The 21,806-nt window shown below is 44.7% G+C and overlaps 1 protein-coding gene across 1 annotated transcript in view; it reads left to right on the top strand.

Annotated features, from left to right (window-relative positions):
• The window catches only part of LOC144496048 (neural-cadherin), a 275,008-nt gene that overhangs the window by 173,771 nt on the left and 79,431 nt on the right, over nt 1–21,806 (top strand). The window contains exons 6-12 of the mRNA XM_078216999.1: nt 2,504–2,753; nt 4,128–4,270; nt 5,310–5,482; nt 8,025–8,193; nt 9,341–9,511; nt 10,944–11,116; nt 11,478–11,645. Of these exons, the coding sequence (XP_078073125.1) occupies nt 2,504–2,753; nt 4,128–4,270; nt 5,310–5,482; nt 8,025–8,193; nt 9,341–9,511; nt 10,944–11,116; nt 11,478–11,645 (1,247 nt within the window). The remainder of the gene's footprint in view (nt 1–2,503; nt 2,754–4,127; nt 4,271–5,309; nt 5,483–8,024; nt 8,194–9,340; nt 9,512–10,943; nt 11,117–11,477; nt 11,646–21,806) is intronic.

Here is a 21,806-nt window from a genome sequence, read left to right as displayed (position 1 = left end):
AGGACTGAGGTGAGGAGATATTTCTTCACTCAAAGGGTTGTGAATCTCTAGAATTCTCGAACCCAGAGGGCTGTGGATGCTCCATCATTGAAGCAGAAGAACATTATTGATCTTATTGAATGGTGTAACAGGCTCAACCAGCCACATTGTCTACTCCTGCTCCGATTTCTTTCCTTCTTGTGTAATAATATTTCTGGAACTTACCAGTCTCTTTTTTTAGCTGCTCCTCCTCATCACAACACTAATCATGGTTGCTTTGATGTATTTTGATTGCAGAAGATGAGCGAACAAACCTTTTGCCTACAGCACTGCCAAAGGCTTGTGCTGAAGCAAACTAGACTGTTAAATAAATTAAACATGTGAAGGAATGAACATTCTCCTCTTTCTGCTCATTATTAGGGCTGCATATTAAATGTGTTTGGGCAATCTCAGCCCAGGTCCCATTTGGCACACACACATAAAACGTACCAATATATTTTTGTAATATTCAGAAAGCCAAAAAGTCACAGAGTTAGAAATTTAAACATGACAAATTATTGAAAGATATGGGGGACAGTTTTCTGACCTCACTGCGCCTGGCACAGATCACACTGATCCCGGAAAATAGCATACAAGGCGAAAAATTGGTTTCACACAGGGCGCCAAACGGTTTGCAATCATCCCAATCCCTTTCTAACAGCACAAACCGGATCTGGGCATGAGGCCAATTAGTATATTTAAAGTAGCATTTAAAATGCTTGGCTCATTCAACGCCAGATTCTCCCAGCTCCTGGGATTTTCCAACCTTTGGGCCCGGCACAAGACTGGAGAGAATCACTACTAGTCTCCACTAGCGGAGATCAGGCTTGGTGGCTGAACTGGGGGGCTCAGATGCCATTGAAGCCCTGGGCGATTGGGGATATGGCTGGACAGTGCCACCTGGCAGTGCTCACCTGGCAGTGCCCACCTGGCATACCGGCAGTGCCAAGAGGGTAGGGCCTGAATGGGGTTGGGGCCTGAGCGGGGTTGGGGCCTGAGCGGCGGCTATGACAGGAATGCTATGATGGTGGGGGTGGGGGTGTTGGTTATGCAGAGGGAACTATGATGGGGGGATATGCGGGGGAGTTCAGGCATGGGGGGTTTGTACAGGGGTAGAGCTTGAAGGGGGGCATAATGGGAGTCATGGATGGGGGTGCTTGTCAGGGGCCACGATGAGGGACCCATTGGGAAGTCCCCAATGCCAACGATCCGTGTTGGGGACAAGGTGGGGAAACATGCCACTGATGATCGGAGGGGTCCCGATCTCCATGGGGGGAGGCATGGGGTCTCCCGGTACACTTCCAACACGGCCCCCGATTGCTTTGCAGCCAGGCTCACCAATATGTTTAGGTCCCGCCCCTCCCAGAACTGACGCACAACTCACTGCTATCCCAAAAAACGACTAAGTGTTGGACATTGCAGTCTGGACCACACCTGACAGACGGCACAGATCGCTCCAGCTTTCTCACTGTTATGACACTTGGGAAAATGGTTTTGAGATTGTCTTAATCCATATTTTCTAACTGCTGTAGTTGTTGGGATTTTCAAGATGGCAGCAAAGATTGTCTGGAGAAGTAAAAGCTACTTCACATAAAGCCATGGAGTTATAAAAGTGCCACCGTTTTTTTATGATACACAATAATAAAAGTGATATGATAATAATGGAACAAGTAGTGTTTTTTTTTACTCCACACTTTTCTGCTATTTCTCTGAGCTTATGCCAATCTTCTGCTGAAGTTATTGTAGACGATCAAGCTAACCATTGGGAAATTCTACCTAGTATGGAATTCATCAGAATCAAACCTTTGTGTTCATGAGTTATTCAATTCCTGTTCACTCTTGGGATAAATTAGATTTTCAAAGGGCTGTCAGTGCATTTCTTCCTAGAATTGTCTTCCGAAATTCTTTTCAACTTGCTCTTGCCCAAATTTCAAAGCTTCTCAAACCATTTGACCCTAGTTATCTCCCCTAACTCATTTGACTAATTCCTATTTGACATCCAAATGTTCTAACCCTGTTTGGATAAGTCATCTTGTTCCACAACATGGTTATTAATATAAGTGCAAGCTGTAGACGTTTCTGCGTATCCTTGCTTTGCAAAATGCATTTAGTTTTATATTTTTGAAATATTTTCGGAGCTTCTCATAATTGTATGCATGATGCAGAGATGCTGGCATTGGACTGGGGTGGGCGCAGTAAGAAGTCTCACAACACCAGGTTAAAGTCCAACAGGTTTATTTGGTAGCACAAGCTTTCAGAGCGCTGCCCCTTCATCAGGTCTCACTCAGCTGATGAAGGAGCAGTGCTCCGAAAGCTCGTGCTATCAAATAAGCCTGTTGGACTTTAACTTGGTGTTGTGAGATTTCTTACTGCAAAATTGTATGCTTTCATCCTTACTTATGCCCAATTGATAACACATACGTTTCAGTGGCTGTTCCTTTTTTTTCTTATTAACTCAAGAGCTATGATTTTTTTTCCCTCAAAGTGCTGGCACAGGACTGTGACACTGGCCTCAACGCAGAGATTTCTTACTTCTCCCAGGGTGCGGAGTTTGCCATCACCCCACAGGGACTCATCAGCTCAAAACGGCAATTGGACTATGAGCGACCAAACCACATGTACGAGTTTGTTGTCGCAGCCGTAGACAAGGGCCGCCCCCCTCGGACTGGAACAGCATCCGTGAGGATCAGGATGACCAACATCAATGACGAAGCCCCGGTGTTTTCTCAGAACATGTATGTGAACTTCTCTCTGCGATGTCACTACTGCAGGGAAAAGGAAAAGCAAGGGAGTTGGGGAGGGGGATAATACCTCTGGTACAAAGTACACCCGTGGATAATATTCATTTCTTTAAAACTCGAATCAGCCATTTTTGAACGGATTTTCTCTATTTTGGACACATGGCCCTCTTGATGTATTGTAGTTGGGTTGTGCAGAAGTCAGTGCAGCCTGCAGTCTGAACTGGAGGCAATGGAGGAAACAAAATTGTGCTGGCTCTGTACTGCTGGCTACTCAAAGAACTGACTTTTCCTGGTTGAATATGCACTGAATCAGGCTTCAGTTCCAAAGCACTTATTCCTGCAAAAATATTCAGGTGGGGCACAGACTTCCCACGACACACTTCTTTGAAGTGGCTCTGAGTCTTCATGGACCAAAGCACCAGTAACTAAATTTATGGCATTTCCTGGGAATTTGTTCAATTTTTCAAAAGTAGTACCTACAGAGGATTGCTTTAGTCAGAGAGCACTTGATGCTACTCTTTCCCTTTAAATCATTCAAGAAGATATTTCTTCCTTTCCATAGCTAGTAATGTCAGAAACAGATGTTTCTCAATCAGTGACCTTTTGTTAATATAATCAGGTGCAGGACATACCTTATAGTCTTTGAAAGCAAAGTGCTATGTTTGTTAATGTTAACACAATGTTTTCCCATTACCTTCTTTCACTGGTGCAGTATACAGTCTGGATTTCACTTGCTGCAAACATATATTTACACAGTAAAACTATTTAGACTGATATTCAAAAGTACATTGACAGATTGTTTGGTTTAAGTGTTTGAGGTGATATTTACTGGTGCCTTTACATCAGGAGACATAGTTTCTTCTGTGCTTTCTAACTGAACTAATGGTGTGGCTCAGTTGATGGCATTCTCCTCTCTGTGCTAGAAGATTGTGGGCTTAAGACCCATCCTCTGAGCACAAAATCCACGCTGACACTTCAGTGCAGCACTGAGGGAGTGCGACACTGTCGGAGGTGCTGCCTTTCAGATGAGAATATTAAACTGAAACTCCATCTACTTTCTCAAGTGGAAGAGAAGATCCCGTGGCACCCTTCTGAAGAAGTCCAGCAGGGTTATCCTTGATGTCACAGCCAATATTAATCCCTCACCCAACATCACTAAAACATATTATCTGCTCATTATCATATTGCTGCTTCTGAATGCTTACTATATGCAAATTGGCTGCCATGACTCCTGAAGTCATGAAAGTTTCTTGCCTTTCTGTCTTTTCTTTCTTTACCCAGAGATTTTTGGATCTATGTCATTTTGCCAGCTTGTTTGCTTCACAGGTTGTCCTGCATTAATAGATTTCTCTTATCATTTTCATCCAGATATAAGACTTTTCTTTCGGAGGATGCAGGACCTAACAGCCTGGTTGCTACAGTTCATGCAAAGGATCCTGATGGTGACAGTGTTATCTACACAATCACAGGAGGCAACCAAGACAAAAACTTTGAGCTGGATAATCAGAAAGGTAAAACTATGCAAACATGTTGGGCCAGATTTATTCACATGAGCTACAACAACAACACATTGGATGGGATTTTTGGGCCCCACACACCACCGGGATCATCTGGTCCTGCCGAAAACTAGTGGACTTTTGGTTGGGTCACTGAATCTCCCATGGAGATCCTGCCACAACAGGGCCAAATCCCAGCCATTGTTTTTAAATAGCACTTTTAGCATTTATTTTATTCGTGGGACATGGGTGTCGCTGCCAGGCTAGCATTTTATTGCCCATCCCTCGTTGCCTTTGGAGGGCAATTGAGCTTCAACTACATTGCTGTGGCTCTGGAGGTACATGTAGGCCAGACCATTAGTGAACCAGATGGGTTTTTCCTGACAATCGACAATAGTTTCATGGTTATCAGTAGATTTGTAATTCCAGATTTTTTTTATTGAATTCAAATTCCATCAGCTGCCATGGTGGGGTTTGAACCCGGGTCCCCAGAACATTAGCTGAGCTTCTGGATTAATAATCTAGCGATAATACCACTAGACCTTCACCTCCCCTACATAATAAACATCCCAAAATACTTCGAAGACCAAACCAAAATATCACATTGAGTCAAATAAGGAAATATTGGGGAAGATGGTCAAAAAGGAAAGTTTCAAGGAGTGTATTAAAGATGGGAAGTAAGATAAAGAGGTGGAGTGGTTTAGGGAGGGAATTCCAAAACTTAGATTAAGAGTGATCTAATTGAAGCATTTAAAAGGATCAAAGGTGGGGTAAACAAAGAAAGAAGATGTTCTTCGGTGCATGGGTCCAAGAAAGAGGACATAGGGACATAAATATAAATTTTAAAAAGATGCACAAGAATCTGAGGCCAGAGAAGTTTTGGGCTGAATTAGATGAGGCCCCAGAATCCCCTTTTACCACCTCTTTTATAAGAACTGTTACATATGAATGCTGAGATTTGAAAACATGGTGGGATTGTTTTGTCTGGAAGGAGCCAAGAGGCAGCTTGTTCACACTAGATGTTAATCTCAATGGCTATTTTGTCCACTGACAGGGATTATCAAGCTTCGTAGAAGCCCATTGCCAAAGCTACAAGGACCTCAATATGTGCTGAACATCACAGCAACGGATGACAACACCTCAGGAGGGTCCACATCCCTCAGCAGCATTGCTCAAGTCATTGTGGGGATCAATGATGTCAATAACAACAAGCCAGTTTTTTCAGAGGTAAGACTTTCCTCCAGAGTACAATCATGCAGTGGGGAAGGCAGTTTAAATGAACTGACTCAGTTGAGGGGTTGGGGGTGGGAGTGGATTTAAAATGACAAGCTGTTTAATAAGAATAAATACATAAATGGGTTTGTAGGCAGGAGGTGGCCATTAAATTCTTCAGATGGGCTTCCCACTGGGCTCTCATCTGCCCTGACCTCTCTGCAACCTTATGGTGGGATAGGCCGGCTCCCCCCCCACCCCCCCACCCCCTTACCCCCATACTTGACCTCACTGACATCTTTAAGTGGCCATTAATTGACAACTTAAAAGTTGTTTCCAATCCAGCCTCAATTTTTTTAAAGTGTCTTTTTAAAGTTTATTTATTATCGTCACAAGTAGGCTTACGTTAACACTGCAATGAAGTTACTGTGAAAATCCCCTCGTTGCCACACTCTGGCGCCTGTTCAGGTAAACTGAGGGAGAATTTAGCATGGTCAATGCACCTAACCAGCACGTCTTTCGGACTGTGGGAGGAAACCAGAGCACCCGGTGGAAACCCAAGCAGACATGGGGAGAACATGCAGACTCCACACAGACAGTGACCCGAGCCAGGAATTGAACCCGGGTCCCTGGCGCTGTGAGGCAGCGGTGGTAACCAGGCTGGTGGGAGGAAGTCCAAAATGTGACCATGCTCAGGTGGGAATAGGGGTGATTGGGGCCTCTATCAACAGCTTCCTTTCAAAATCAGGCCACCTTCCTCCCACTTCCCCCTCCCTCTCTAGGCCTGGCCCCCACGGATGCTCTCTCCCCCGCTCTCCTCTCCACCAACACTCTTACACCACAACCCCCCACAGCAGGCCTCACATCCCCTCTTACCTCCCATATGTACCTGGTCTTGGGCTCCCAATACTTGGACTATGGGGTCTGGTTGCAGTCCCAGTCATTTTCATTGGAGGTTCTGATGTTGCTGGGCCCCATGAGGGGCAGAAGTCCCATCTCCAGTCAATTAACGCTTGCTGAAGTGTTAAATGGTGCTGGGCAGCCAGTATTGATGGCAAAGTGTTCGTCACCAAATCTTCAGATGGTGGGAACGGAAACCCTTCCATCCAAAAAATCCTGGCTCATGTATGAATCAGAGTTACTCCTGGATCAAGAATCCTGCAAATTGGGAGAAACTTTGAATAGCCTGAGCTAACATTGCTGTATAAAGTTTCAACGGGAGTGTAATGATTCCTTTTATTATTGAAATAAACTCTCAACAAGACATGGAAATGGAAGAGTGATGTTATCTTTAGCTTGAGTTAACACACAAGGTCACAGATGGTTACAGAGCAACATTTAAGAAACTGATCCACTGACTGTTCTTTTGCAGCTGGGGAACAAACCAAAAAAATATATAAAAATTATTCTGAGAAAACATATTTCTGAGAAACCTCCAGTGCTCAATGAGAATGGGTCATGTGGGATTATTTACCTTGCCCGTAGGCAGGGTAAATTAGCACCCAACGCTATTTTAACAGGCACGAGTTGGGCAGTAAATGAAGCCCTTAGAAACAGCAAATGAGAACCTCTTGGCTTGTAAATGTCATGGTCTAATGTCACTAATAAAAATATCTTACTTCCAAGAAGGAAGTAAAGAATATACTTCCTTAAATTGAAAATAAATCTTATGCCTTAAAATGCTAAAGATTGAAGGGGGCAATCTTACCGGTTCACCACAAATGATTGGCCAGTGATGATTGGCCAGGGGGGTGGGCAGCGACAGGCAGGTGGAGGAGGGCAGGGGGTCGATTGGGGGAGACCACGATCAGGCGGGGAATCGTGGGGGGCCACGATCGGGGGGGGGAGGGGCACGATCAGGAGGGGTCTCAATCAGGGGTGTGATCAGGGGGGTGGGGGTGTGGTGTCTGGAGGGGTGGGGGGAGTGACAATCTCCCAATGCACTGTGCGCACACTGTACACAGTGCACTGGGAGATGGGGGTGCATGTGCAGTAGCGCCCTCTAACAGTCTGCAACTGGTTTCCTAGTATGAATAGCGGAAAAATTTGACACACAACAGATAACAAAATGAGCCATGTAATGAGTACAAAGATCGGATTTTTAATGAGACATAGATATAACTTACAGTAGACTAGTCAGAATTATAATTTCAAAGCACATTCCGACCCAATTGCAGCCTGATCCCATTGAGATATGTGTTCGGCTCACTGTCATTGTTGCTATAGCTGATTGAGAGGGGGAGGATAACAGCTCACTTTGAGGTAACTGAAACAGTTATTTAAATAATTAAATCTTCAGGTTTTTTTTTCAAATATATTCCAAGCAAATGAGAGCAAAGTATCACTTAATTTAAAGCAAATCAAAATAAGCAAACTGGTTCCTTAAATCAACCCCATTATTTTACTGCGAGTCCCTCGCCAACCTTGACCTGCTCAATCTGTTATTTCCCTTTTATCAAATTCCTTACAGCTCAGTCACATCAGAGCTGGAGGTACAAAAGCGATATAGTTTTGTATGAAAGTTTCATGCATCCCTGTGTATCTGATTCAATTTCAGTGCCTAAAGTATAGCGAAGATGCCTGTGTGCTGGAAAACCAACCCCCTGGAACATTTGTACTCCAAGTCAAGGCCTATGATGCTGATCTTGGAGTGAATGGACAGGTGAAATATGGACTCATGATTCGAGATGGAGTTACTCCGGGTTTCCACATTAACTCAGACACCGGTGAGTGTGCTGCTCAGTAACATCGCAGTAAAAACACAAATAGATAATCTGAATTGAAAGTAAACCAAACTAATCCAATCTGAACTACAAGTTCTTGAAGTTGTGATTAATGCAGCAGGAACTCTTAGACAAATCACTGCTCGCTTAAGTCTTCTCAAAAAATGGATGCTTTTGAATTCTGAACATCTGGGAAGGTCACTGATGAATTTCAAGAAATGCACTCATAAGATGTTTCTTCTGGCTGAATAGAAGCTGCAGTGACTTGTGGATTTTCTATTCAATTTGTTAGTACCATATAGAAAAATAGTTCCAGTTACTCAAATATTGGAGTGCAAAGTTCAGTTTAATGGTTAATGGGATAAATGATAGTTCTTTTAAAAAATGAAAACAGTCTGGTATTCCTCTCAGCGCACTTACCTTTGACTGTACAACTTTATAGTCTGCAACATACAGTAATCAGACAGGGGAAATTTAATGATCTTCCAAGCTGGGAGAATGCAGCTTGCCCTGATTATCACCAAGCAGGGTTGTTTCATCCGCAGTTCTGGCCGCACCTTCCTGATCGGAGATCTGTGAAGAGAGAAGGTGAGAACAGCACTATGCACTTAAAACAATTTAAAACTACAACACTCTCTTACTGTGACCTGTTTAACTTATTTAGACAGGATAGAATTATTACAGTTGATGTTTCTGCTTTAGAGTGGATCAATAATTCGAGGTCAAAGATTTAAAGTAAATAAGTAAAGTTGAGTAAAGTTTATTTATTAGTCACGAGTAGGCCACACTCCGGCACCTGTTCGGGTACACTGAGGGAGAATTTAGCAAGGCCAATGCACCTAACCAGCACGCCTTTCGGACTGTGGGAGGAAGCCAGAGCACCCGGAGGAAACCCACGCAGATAGGGGGAAAACATGCAGACTCCGCACAGACAGTGACCCAAGCAGGGAATTGAACCCGGGTCCCTGTCGCTGTGAGGCAGCAGTGCTAACCACAATCATTGGCTAAAGAAATGGAGGGGAAATGAGGAGAAAAATTTGTTAGGATCTGGAACAGCTGTACCTCTAAACATCGTGGATTTACTTTGAATGAGTAGAAGAATTCATAAAATGCTTAGATGCTGGTTAATTTTTAAAAAATTCCTTTGTAGGATCTATTACGACAACGCAGAGTTTCGATAGAGAGAATCAGCGAGAATATACTGTGTCAGTGACAGCGACGGACCAGGCCCAGGAGCCCCTGATTGGCATTTGTCAACTGATCATACTTATAGCTGACGAAAATGATAATGACCCAAAGTTTGAGAACAGCCGTTACCAATGTAAGCATCAAACACTGGACTCAACCCACCAATAATTGGCTCCATGATGTGTCTGATTTCTTTGATGTAATAACAGTATTGAACTCCTCTGCAATAACCAGTGTTATGCTCCTGTAATTTCCTCTCCCTTGGGCCCTGTTTCTCTCGCAAGTGAACAATCTCCGACTCTTTTCTCTGTGACTCTCACTGGCACAATTAATTCTGGATCTGAAATAAAGCAGCTTTTTTACGCTGTCGCTTCTGTTTGGGCAGCTAAGTTAATATTAAGCGCACTGAATAATTTTAAACATTGCAAAACAGGCATATAATTTGGAAGTGCGCTCCCACTTCTCAATAAGTGATGCTCTTTTCCTTCTCTCCTTGACTGAAGACGCTGATTCTTGGGCTATGGGTCAACATATACTTTCCCTTCCTGCATCTGCCCCAGCTGTCAATGTTTTTCAGATGTGCCTACAAACAGTGATTGTTGTTCCTTTCTTTGTGCCAATGATACTGAGCTAAATCATTACATCCCAACTGTTGCTCTGGTTAAGATCAGCACTTGCTTGGGATGAAATCAAGGACTCTCTTGGTCTGTGTGGTTTGTTTCCATACTGGAAACTTGCATCAATCCATTGCTGGCTTTTCTTTCTCTCCCTTGGTTTTGCCCCACTGTACAACATATCATGTGAACATTCACAGAGACACATTACTTTACTCGTGATTCTGTATCCTCTTCCGTCCTGATGGCCCAGAGGTCAGGAGAGCGACCCCTCCCTCTAATGTTTCCACCTTTCATGTAGAGAATTACCTGGCCTTCACTTGGTGTCTTGGCAGCATTAAAGAAATGCAGGGTGTACACAATCAGGGAATCTTGTCAGTATTGGGGCTACTTTTCACAAATCCATCCCCAGCTCAGTACAAACATAACATGCCATCGTACTCCAACAGGGAGGCCGTGTTGAAGTGAGTACAACCTAATGATCATAACATCATAGAATTCCTACAGTGCAGAAGGAGGCCATTCAGCCCATCGGGTCTGCCTCGAGTCTTTGACAGAGTATCTTACTCAGGCCTTCCCCCCGCCTTATCCCCATAATCCCGTGCATTTACCATGGCTAAACCATCTAACCTGCACATTTTAGGACACTAAGGGGTAGTTCAGCATGGCCAATCCATCTAACCCACACATCTTTGAACTGTGGGAGGAAACCGGAGTACCCGGAGGAAACCCATGCAGACACAGGGAGAATGTGCAGACTCCACACAGACAGTCACCCGAGGCTGGAATTGAATCCGGGTCCCTGGCGCTGTGAGGCAACAGCGATACCCCTGTGCCACCGTGCCATGTTGTAATTATAAACGAGATGAGGAGGAATGCTCAAGCTAAAACACAATTTTAAGAAGTAGCAAACAAATACATTGGATCAAACAGTTTATTTTCTGCCCTCAGATTACTTGCGTGAAGACACACCAGTTGGCACCAGTTTCCTACGTGCAGCAGCTCATGATGATGACCATGGAATCAATGCAGTCATCACTTATTCTATATCTCGGCAGCAACCAGAGTACTTCCAGATCAGTCCCAGCACAGGCTGGATTTATGTCAACCATCCCATTTCTCAGGTAAGAGTATGAGGTCTGTATTGCTTCAAAATAATAAAATCAGTTGCATATTTCTGTTATTCAATTTATTTTTTATTTTGTTTGCAAGTTACAAGGCATTGGAGCTCCATTTCATACTTTTTGCATTCTGCCTTTTTCTTGCGAATGTCATTCCCGTTGATCACACAGGAATTGCTAAATTAAATGTAAATGATTGAAAGAAATTGTATCTCTGCCAAGGATTTTATGACTGTGGCCTGCCTATAATAGAGAATAATTTGTTGACGTGTTTAGGGACCTGATTACATATTCCGTGCTAATTAAAAGTATCTCTGATTCGATCAAATCATTATCGGTTCTTGGCGTGTCTTTTGTGTTCTAGATCGCTCACATCAGTCGTCAAATAATAGCGACAGACGGGGGCAATCGAAGCAGCAGCGTAGAGCTAACAGTTACCATCACTAATATACATAACCAACCACCCCAGTGGGAGCAAGAAGAATATCAAATAACAATCCCAGAGAACACCACTCGTGATTTGAGGATTGTGGTATGTAATACGTGTCAAATTAAATGATTTGCTGAGACTTATAGGAATGGTTTATTAGGTTTAATGCAAAACTTCCAATAGACAAACATTTCAACATTGAAATGCAATGCACTTTAAGGACAAATGACATTCAAGTTACATTCAGCACAGACATGGGATCAAACGGGTGGCACAGTGGTTAGTACTGCTGCCTCACAGCGCCAGGGACCCGGGTTCAATTCCCGGCTTGGGTCACTGTCTGTGTGGAGTTTGCACATTCTCCCCGTGTCTGCGTGGGTTTCCTCCAGGTGAGGGATTGGAATGCCCTGCCAGCATCAGTAGTAAATGCGCCTAGTTTGGGGGCGTTTAAGAGATCCGTAGATAGGTTCATGGACGAAAAGAAATTGGTTTAGGTTGGAGGGTCACAGTTTTTTTTTAACTGGTCGGTGCAACATCGTGGGCCGAAGGGCCTGTTCTGCGCTGTAATGTTCTATGTTCTATGTTCTATTAGGTGCTCCGGTTTCCTCCCACAGTCCAAAGATGTGCAGATTAGGTTGATTGGCCATGCTAAATTGCCCCTTAGTGTCAGGGGTTTAGTAGGGTAAATATGTAGAGTTATAGGGATAGGGCCTATGTGGGATTGTGGTCAATGCAGATGGGCCGAATGGCCTCCTTCTGCACTACAGGGATTCTATGATGATTCTAAACCCAAACCATCCCCATCCCACCATCTTTAGGGAAAAATACAGCAAAAACCCAACAAAAATCTTTCACTGGTTGAGCAGGAATTTCTTCTCCCCGCAGAAACGCCATTTCCCAGTCACCGACACTCTGCCATGCTGATTTCTGGGGCTGAACCAAAGTGGTAGCAATCTTCCTTTTTTCTATTTGACCCTGAGTTAGTCATAGAGTCATAGAGGTTTACAGCATGGAAACAGGCCCTTTGGCCCAACTTGTCCATGCCGCCCTTTTTTTTTAAACCCCTCAGCTAATCCCAATTGCCTGCATTTGGCCCATATCCCTCTATACCCATCTTACCCATGTAACTATCTAAATGCTTTTTAAAAGACAACATTGTACCTGCCTCTACTCCTACCTCTGGCAGCTTGTTCCAGACACTCACCACCCTCTGTGTGAAAAAATTGCCCCTCTGGACACTTTTGTATCTCTCCCCTCTCACCTTAAACCTATGCCCCCTAGTTTTAGACTCCCCTACTTTTGGGAAAAGATATTGACTACCTAGCTGATCTGTGCCCCTCATTATTTTATAGATCTCTATAAGATCTCTCCTACGCTCCAGAGAAAAAAGTCCCAGTCTATCCAGCCTCTCCTTATAACTCAAACCATCAAGTCCCGATAGCATCCTAGTAAATCTTTTCTGCACTCTTTCGAGTTTAATAATATCCTTTTTATAATAGGGTGACCAAAACGGCACACAGTATTCCAAGTGTGGCCTTACCAATGTCTTGTACAACTTCAACAAGACGTCTCAACTCCTGCATTCAATGTTCTGACCGATGAAACCAAGCATGCCAAATGCCTTCTTCACCATTCTGTCTACCTGTGACTCCACTTTCAAGGAGCTATGAACATGTACCCCTAGATCTCTTTGTTCTGTAACTCTCCCCAACGCCCTACCATTAACTGAGTAAGTCCTACCCTGGTTCAATCTACCAAAATGCATCACCTCGCATTTGTCTAAATTAAACTCCATTTGCCATTCGTCAGCCCACTGGCCCAATTGATCAAGATCCCGTTGCAGTCGAAGATAACTTTCTTCACTGTCCACTATGCCACCAATCTTGGTGTCATCTGCAAACTTGCTAACCATTGAATTCAGCTTGCTTCCCCATATTCTCTCCATTACCAAGTATCTCTACTTAGCTCTGTAACCTCCCAACTCTACAAGCCTCTAAGATCTCTGCACTGCTCTGATCCTGGCATTTTACATATCCGTGATTTTTCTCACCACTCCTTGCCAAGCACTTTGGATTTTTTTTTTACTACATTAAAAGGTTCTAAATAAATGCAAGTCATTGTTGTTTATTTCTACCATTTTTCTCTCCTTTTCTCTGGCATAGAGTTTCAAGTGCACTGCCTGCTTCAAGTTTTCTTCGCTCCTCCAATTCTGGCAGTTTGCACATGCCTGATTTTATTCACTTTTCCACTGGCTGCCGTGCCTTCAGTTGTCTTGCCCAAATATCAGTTCTTCATGTGTCAGCCTTGACAGTCTGGCTCAGAAGACTATTTGACCACAGCAACAGACACCACAGGTGAGGCTGATCTTGATCTCAGCCAATGTTTATATCTTTCCAGGAGGGGATAGCAGCCAGGAATAGGGAATCGATTTTCCATTCCCTAGCTCAGAAGGCTGAAACCAATTGTGGTACTACCTTCTTTATACAGCTAATACAGCTCAGGAATCAAATCTGAACTCTAGGGTCTTGTTTAATCATTCTTTAGATAGTTGAGATATTCGTTTATGTAGGTAACATTAATATCTTTCTTTCCCTCCCCCTCTTCCACGACTTCCCAAGGCATGGACAAAACACAGTGGTTAGCACTGCTGCCTCACAGCGCCAGGGAGCCCTGTTCGATTCCCGGCTTGGGTCACTGTCTATGCGGAGTCTGCACATTCTCCCCGTGTCTGCATGGGTTTCCTCCGAGTGCTCCAGTTTCCTTCCACAAGTCCGAAGCTGGTTGGGTGCATTGGCCATGTTAAATTCTCCCTCAGTACTCCCAAATAACTGCTGAAGTGTGGCAACTAAAGGCTTTTCACAGTAACTTCATTGCAGTTACTTGTGACTTGTCACCAAGAAGGCTTGTCACCAGTTTCCCCCATCAGAACAGCTAATGCTATTCTGTTATTACTCACATTGTGTTATGTGAGGGTGATTATGGGACGACAGCCTTTTTAAAAAATGAATCGAACTCCCCCTAGACTTATGTTAACACATCCTCTAGTGGTTGGCTGAAAAATAACATTGAGAGAGCTTTTCAACTGGAGAGTCCAGGAATGAGGAATGTATGAATAAATAAGCAAATGCTATCTCGATGTGAGTTTCTGAATTGTGGTATATAATTAGGAGATTCTTCTATCACATTTAGCCTTGTAACAAATCCAATTCTGTCACTACTTTCTTTTCTTTCTCTATTTTATCAGTATTATAGTTTTGGACATCTTATTCATAAATTATATGAGTGCGCATTCTTTTTCCATTTTGTATTTCCACTGAGTTGAAATCAAAGTTCATTGCACTGCATTGCCTCCTTAGCTTAAACCTTAAACCTGGTGGACTCGTTTCCTGCTTTGCTGGGCTTCATCTTACAAATTTTAGACACTTAAAGCCCCAGTTCAACTTTATCTCAGTGCTAGCCTGTCTTCTCTCCAATTCTTTCAACCCCTGATGGCAGCCATGCTCTTTCAGCTTGAGTCTCTGTTCAGTTTCCTTAAAACGCCTCCTAAATCTCAAATACTTTGTGAAATTGAACAAGGTTTGGGAAAGCACGTTTCTCATTTCAGATCCCCCCCCCACCGACAGCCTGAAGTCCGGTTTTTTGACATTAGGTCAAACTGCTCTTAATTTCAAAAGTCTATGTGCAAATTGTACATTTTGTACTTTCTTACGGCTGCATCTGACCTTCCTATTTAGTGTTCTCCTCTTTTGTTACCGTAAAGTTTAAATCACATCCTGTTTGAGATTCTTGTTTTGCCCAGGAATGAATGCCCAGAATTACAGCTGACAATCTCTGCTTCTGTTTCTGATTTGGCGTTTGCCTGTTCTGTGATTTACAAAAGAGGGTTTTCTCAGGTATCTGAAATGAAGCAATTTGGTCGAAGCTAAAGGAACAAAGGCATAGCTCAGAATTTTGAAAGTGCAACATCTGCTGAGTTCCTGAGTTGCCACGCACCCTGCTTTATCTCTTGCACATGACCATTCCTCATCTGTGAGCCAAGAATGTCAGCCAGCTATGAAAAACAGAAAATACTGATAATACTCAGCAGGTCTAGAATCTTCTGTGGCAAGAGAAACAGCATCATTGGGAAGTACTCAACACGGCCGACGGGGCCTCATCTGTGAGTTGGAGAACCAGTGTCACCTCCTTTTGGGAAGGACCACTAAATTAAGTAACAATCAGGCACTTAAGCGGCCAATGGCGGGCCATCTCTGGGACCAAGAACTTCAGGGGTGGAAACCCCAAACCCTCTGAGAACTGCTGGCCAGTCAGAGCTCGGCTGTCCTGCATGTAGGCAGCAACAGCGCAGGTGGGGGCAGGGTCAGCAACAAGGGCGTAGGGGTGGCCAACCCCCTCCACTTCCTGATGTCGGGTTCTGCAATCAGGCACCGAATGCCTTTGAGCAAGGGAAGCCCCCTGCCATCCCTGCCCCTCCCACCCTCTCCGGCCTGGAACACAAATTGGGTCTGTTGTTTGATTCCCACGTGGCGATTTTCTCACCCGCCCGTAGTTGACTTTGGTGGGACCTCCACTGCCACCCTTCCATCTGATGAAATGCCCCTGCCTGCCAAATTCACCCCTGGGTAAGGCATTAAATTCTGTCCACCATTTCCACATCTGTGACCTATTAGCCATTTAATGACCACTTAAGGGTCTGCACCCACCACTGCTGATGTTTTACTGGTTATGTGGGAGGCTCATGCCATATGGTGAAGACTCCAGCTAACTCTGTCAGTCTTGTTGGGGGCTGGGGCTGGCTCCTGTTCAGGGATCCTAAGAAGTAGGAGCAGGAGCAGAGCAATGGCCTGTCGAGTCTGCTCCTCCATTCAGTACCATCATGGCCGATCTTGAGCTTCAACTCCATTTTCCTGCCTGCATCTTTGTCTATTTCAGCCTTGAATATATTCAACAATGGAGCATCCACACTCCCCTGGGTAGAGAATTCCAAAGATTCACGATCCTTTAAGTGAAAAAATGCCTCCTCATCTCAGTCCTAAATGATCAGCCCCTTATCCTGAGACTGTGGCCCCGTGTTTTAGATTCCCTAACCAGTGGAAACAATCTCTCTGTGTCCACCCTATCTAGCCCCTTTAGAAGGTAGGTTTCAATGAGATCACCTTTTATTCTTCCAAACTCCAAAAAATATAAGCCCAATTTTCTCAACCTCTCATTGTAAGATCCCCCTCATCTCAGAGACCAATTTAGTGAACCTTCGCTGTATCACCTGCAATACAATTTCTTTTCTTAAATGTGGAGACCAAAACTGCACACAGTAACCCAGATGCATTCTAAGCAAAAACCTGTGCAACTGTAGTAAGGTTTCTTCATTCCTATACTCCAATCCTCTTGCAATAAAAGCCAACATGCCATTTATCTTCCTAATATGCTATCTTTCTGCATTCCAAGTCTCTTCGAACATCAACGCCTTTTAAAAAATATTCTGCTTTTTTATTCTTACAACCAAAGTGAATAACTTCATACTTCCCTATGTTAAACTCCATCTGCCATTTTGTCAGCCACTCACCTAATCGGTCTATATCTCTTTTCAGCCTCTCTGTGTCCTCCCCAGAGCTTACCTTTCCACCTAGTTTGATGTCATCGGTAAACTTAGATATGTTACTCTCTGTCCCTTCATCTGAGTCATTAATGTAGATTGTAAATAGCTAAGCCAAGCCACCCCCCCTTGCCCTGCAGCACTGATCTTTGTGGCACTCCGCTAGTCACAGCCTGCCAATTTGAAAAAGCCCTGCTAACCAATCCTCTGTTCATGTTAATATATTACCTCCAAATCCATGAGCCCTTATTTAGATCTAATCGCCATTAGATGGGCCAGAATTCTCCCATGCCCTTGTCAATGAGTCCAGTAGCAGGCAGGGTAAGGGAAAATTTGGCAAGAGGCCCAAAATTCGGTTTTACGCTGGTGTCAATTTCACAGGCGATCTTCCGCTGGTGCCCACCTTGGCCAGATCCTTTCTCACTAATCTCCTTATGTCATCCTTTACTATAAGGGCTACACCACCTCCTATGCCATTCTGTCTGCCTTTCTGAAATATTGTGAACCTTGGAATATTTATTTTCCAAACTTTATCACCTTGTAACCATGGGCAGAATTCTACTACCCTGGGGCTAATTCTCTGGCCATTCACATCTTGCCACCACTGTCAACAAGAACAGAGAATTTAACACTCAGCCAAATCTCCATTCACTGCAGCGGGACCGAAGCATCCAGCTGTGGACAAGGTCAGAGAATCCGACCCTAAGTCTCGTGGTGGGGTGGAAACATGGAGTATTTCCCGCTACAAGGTCAGTGGGAAAACATGCCAAATCTTCCAGCCCCAACCTCAGTACTTATGCAACCGGGTGTTTTGCGCCATATTCGGGGCAGGTCTGATGTCCTATCCAGCCTAACATGGATCTGTTTAACAGCAGCAGTAACCAGCATTCAAAGGGGATGATGAGATGCAACCTTTCCCAGGGATGCAAATGAGGTCTGTGCTGGCCTCCAGCAGGTTTCCCGATCTGCCATGGTGGATACTGGCGGAAGATCCCGTGTGAAATTGATGCCAGCGTAAAGTCAAATTTTGGGCCTCCCACTGAATTTTCCCTCTCCCTGCCTCAAAGAACAAAGAACAAAGAACAGTACAGCACAGGAAACAGGCCCTTCGGCCCTCCAAGCCTGTGCCGCTCCTTGGTCCAACTAGACCAATCGTTTGTATCCCTCCATTCCCAGGCTGCTCATGTGACTATCCAGGTAAGTCTTAAACGATGTCAGCGTGCCTGCCTCCACCACCCTACTTGGCAGCGCATTCCAGGCCCCCACCACCCTCTGTGTAAAAAACGTCCCTCTGATGTCTGAGTTATACTTCGCCCCTCTCACCTTGAGCCCGTGACCCCTCGTGATCGTCACCTCCGACCTGGGAAAAAGCTTCCCACTGTTCACCCTATCTATACCCTTCATAATCTTGTATACCTCTATTAGATCTCCCCTCATTCTCCGTCTTTCCAAGGAGAACAACCCCAGTCTACCCAATCTCTCCTCATAGCTAAGACCCTCCATACCAGGCAACATCCTGGTAAACCTTCTCTGCACTCTCTCCAATGCCTCCACGTCCTTCTGGTAGTGCGGCGACCAGAACTGGACGCAGTACTCCAAATGTGGCCTAACCAGCGTTCTATACAGCTGCATCATCAGACTCCAGCTTTTATACTCTATACCCCGTCCTATAAAGGCAAGCATACCATATGCCTTCTTCACCACCTTCTCCACCTGTGTTGCCACCTTCAAGGATTTGTGGACTTGCACACCTAGGTCCCTCTGTGTTTCTATATTCCTGATGACTCTGCCATTTATTGCATAACTCCTCCCTACATTATTTCTTCCAAAATGCATCACTTCGCATTTATCCGGATTAAATTCCATCTGCCACCTCTCCGCCCAATTTTCCAGCCTATCTATATCCTGCTGTATTGCCCGACAATGCTCTTCGCTATCCGCAATTCCAGCCATCTTTGTGTCATCCGCAAACTTGCTGATTACACCAGTTACACCTTCTTCCAAATCATTTATATATATCACAAATAGCAGAGGTCCCAGTACAGAGCCCTGCGGAACACCACTGGTCACAGACCCCCAGCCGGAAAAAGACCCTTCGACCACTACCCTCTGTCTCCTATGGCCAAGCCAGTTCTCCACCCATCGAGCCACTTCTCCTTGTATCCCATGAGCCTTAACCTTCTTAACCAACCTGCCATGTGCCTCCCACTGAATCTACCGGCAGGGGCATGGGAGAATTCTATCCCATGTTTCTGACATGGCAATTAGATCTAAATCATAAACCTCTATTTGTGCCACTAATTCATCTATTTTGGTTAAGTTAAAGTTAAAGATAATTTATTAATCACAAGTGAGGCTTACATTAACATTGCAATGAAGTTACTGTGAAATTCCCCAAGTCGCCACAGTCTGGCACCTGTTCGGGCCAATGCACCTAACCAGCACGTCTTTCAGAATGTGGGAGGAAACCGGAGCACCTGGAAGAAACCCACGCAGACACGGGGAGAACATGCAAACTCCCCACAGGCAGTGACCCAAGCCGAGAATCGAACCCGGGTACCTGGTCCAGTGAAGCATCAGTGCTAACCACTGTGCTACCGTGCTGCCCCATTTCATCACAGATGCTTCGGGCATTCAGATAAAAGAATCTTTAATTTAATTTTTTTATTTCTATTCCTATCATTGAGTGGCACAGTGGTTAGCACAGCTGTCTCACAGCGTCAGGGACTTGGGTTTGATTCCGGCCTTAGATGACTGTGTGGAGTTTCCACGTTCTCCCCATGTCTATGTGCGTTTCCTCCCACAGTCCAAAAATAGGCGGTTTAGGTTGATAGGCCATGCTAAATTGCCTCATTGTGTCAGAGGGACTAGCAGGGTAAATATGTAGGCTTCAGTGGGTAGGGTGGGATTGTTGTTGGTGAAGGCTCAGTGAGCCTAATGGCCTCCTTTTGCACTGTAGGGATTCTATGATTCAATGACCTTATTCTTGCCTTTATAGGACGGGGTATAGAGTATAAAAGCTGGAGTCTGATGATGCAGCTGTATAGAACGCTGGTTAGGCCACATTTGGAGTACTGCGTCCAGTTCTGGTCGCCGCACTACCAGAAGGACGTGGAGGCATTGGAGAGAGTGCAGAGAAGGTTTACCAGGATGTTGCCTGGTATGGAGGGTCTTAGCTATGAGGAGAGATTGGGTAGACTGGGGTTGTTCTACTTGGAAAGACGGAGAATGAGGGGAGATCTAATAGAGGTATACAAGATTATGAAGGGTATAGATAGGGTGAACAGTGGGAAGCTTTTTCCCAGGTCGGAGGTGACGATCACGAGGGGTCACGGGCTCAAGGTGAGAGGGGCGAAGTATAACTCAGACATCAGAGGGACGTTTTTTACACAGAGGGTGGTGGGGGCCTGGAATGCGCTGCCAAGTAGGGTGGTGGAGGCAGGCACGCTGACATCGTTTAAGACTTACCTGGATAGTCACATGAGCAGCCTGGGAATGGAGGGATACAAACGATTGGTCTAGTTGGACCAAGGAGCGGCACAGGCTTGGAGGGCCGAAGGGCCTGTTTCCTGTGCTGTACTATTCTTTGTTCTTTGTTCTTTGTTCTTATTCACTTATGTCCATTTTTTGTTAAACTCTCTGATGCTTCCTGTCCCACTCTGCTTGTCTTTATCCACATCACTATACTTTTCCAATACCTTGACCTTTCTCTTTGGATTTCTAAATCTCCCTTAACCCAACCCTGCCTTTCCACAGCCATATTTACAGAATTGACAAGGATACTGGTCCCAGCCCAGTTCAAATAGAAGCCACCCCAATGGAATAGCTCATTCTTTTTTGAGTTCTGATGTCATTACCCCAAGAATCAAAACCCCTTCTTCCCACAGTACTCTTTGAGCCACCCATTCAATTCTCTAATCTGTTTAACTCTATGCCAATTGGCAGGTAACAACAATTCTGTGCCCTAAGGAGGATGCCCCTCCACCATGGTGCTGTTCCCACCACATGTTCTGCCTCCTTCCCACCTGTCAATGGCAACCCCCACATCACCTTGCTGAGATCTGTCAGTCTGGCCACAGTGAAGCCCCCACACTCACCTTCTTATCTGTCCCCATTGGCAGTCCTTTTGAGGGATTGGCTGCAGTCCCAGTGGTGGCCACCATGCCTAGTGGCATTGTTTGGACAGTCGCTGGCTGTTAAATCAACTCGGGGCTTCCAGTCCAAGCAGCGGTGGGCTAACCCTAACTTTGAACTGGGGGATAGGGCCATTGCCTGCACATGAAATTCCGGCTGTTGACTTCTCTCCACAGGTGTTCTGAGGCCTGCTCAATATCTCTACCATTTTCTGATTTTATTTTAGATTATCAGCATCTGAAGCATTTTGCTTTTGTATTATTGTCAGGAGGCTGTTTGACCACGAAGGGACATCGAAGTTTGTATAAATCTACCTCACCCTTCCCCCACACAAGCACACTTTCCAGCAGGAGATACTCAATAGCAACCCCGAGTGGAGTCCTGGGCCGAACCATTCTTCAAACAGAGCTATTTGGAGAGCTTGATTAACATTTTATTGAGTTTTGAAATAAAATACATTAAGAATAATAAATTCCTGCAATGAAATAATGTAACACAGTGGGGAAATAAGACAATAAAAAAAATGTTAGCATACA

This window comes from Mustelus asterias, chromosome 7 (genome assembly GCF_964213995.1).
Source record: "Mustelus asterias chromosome 7, sMusAst1.hap1.1, whole genome shotgun sequence".
Lineage (NCBI taxonomy): Eukaryota > Metazoa > Chordata > Chondrichthyes > Carcharhiniformes > Triakidae > Mustelus > Mustelus asterias.
Note: the sequence above shows the minus strand (reverse complement) of the source record. Positions and strands in the feature narration are given on the sequence as shown.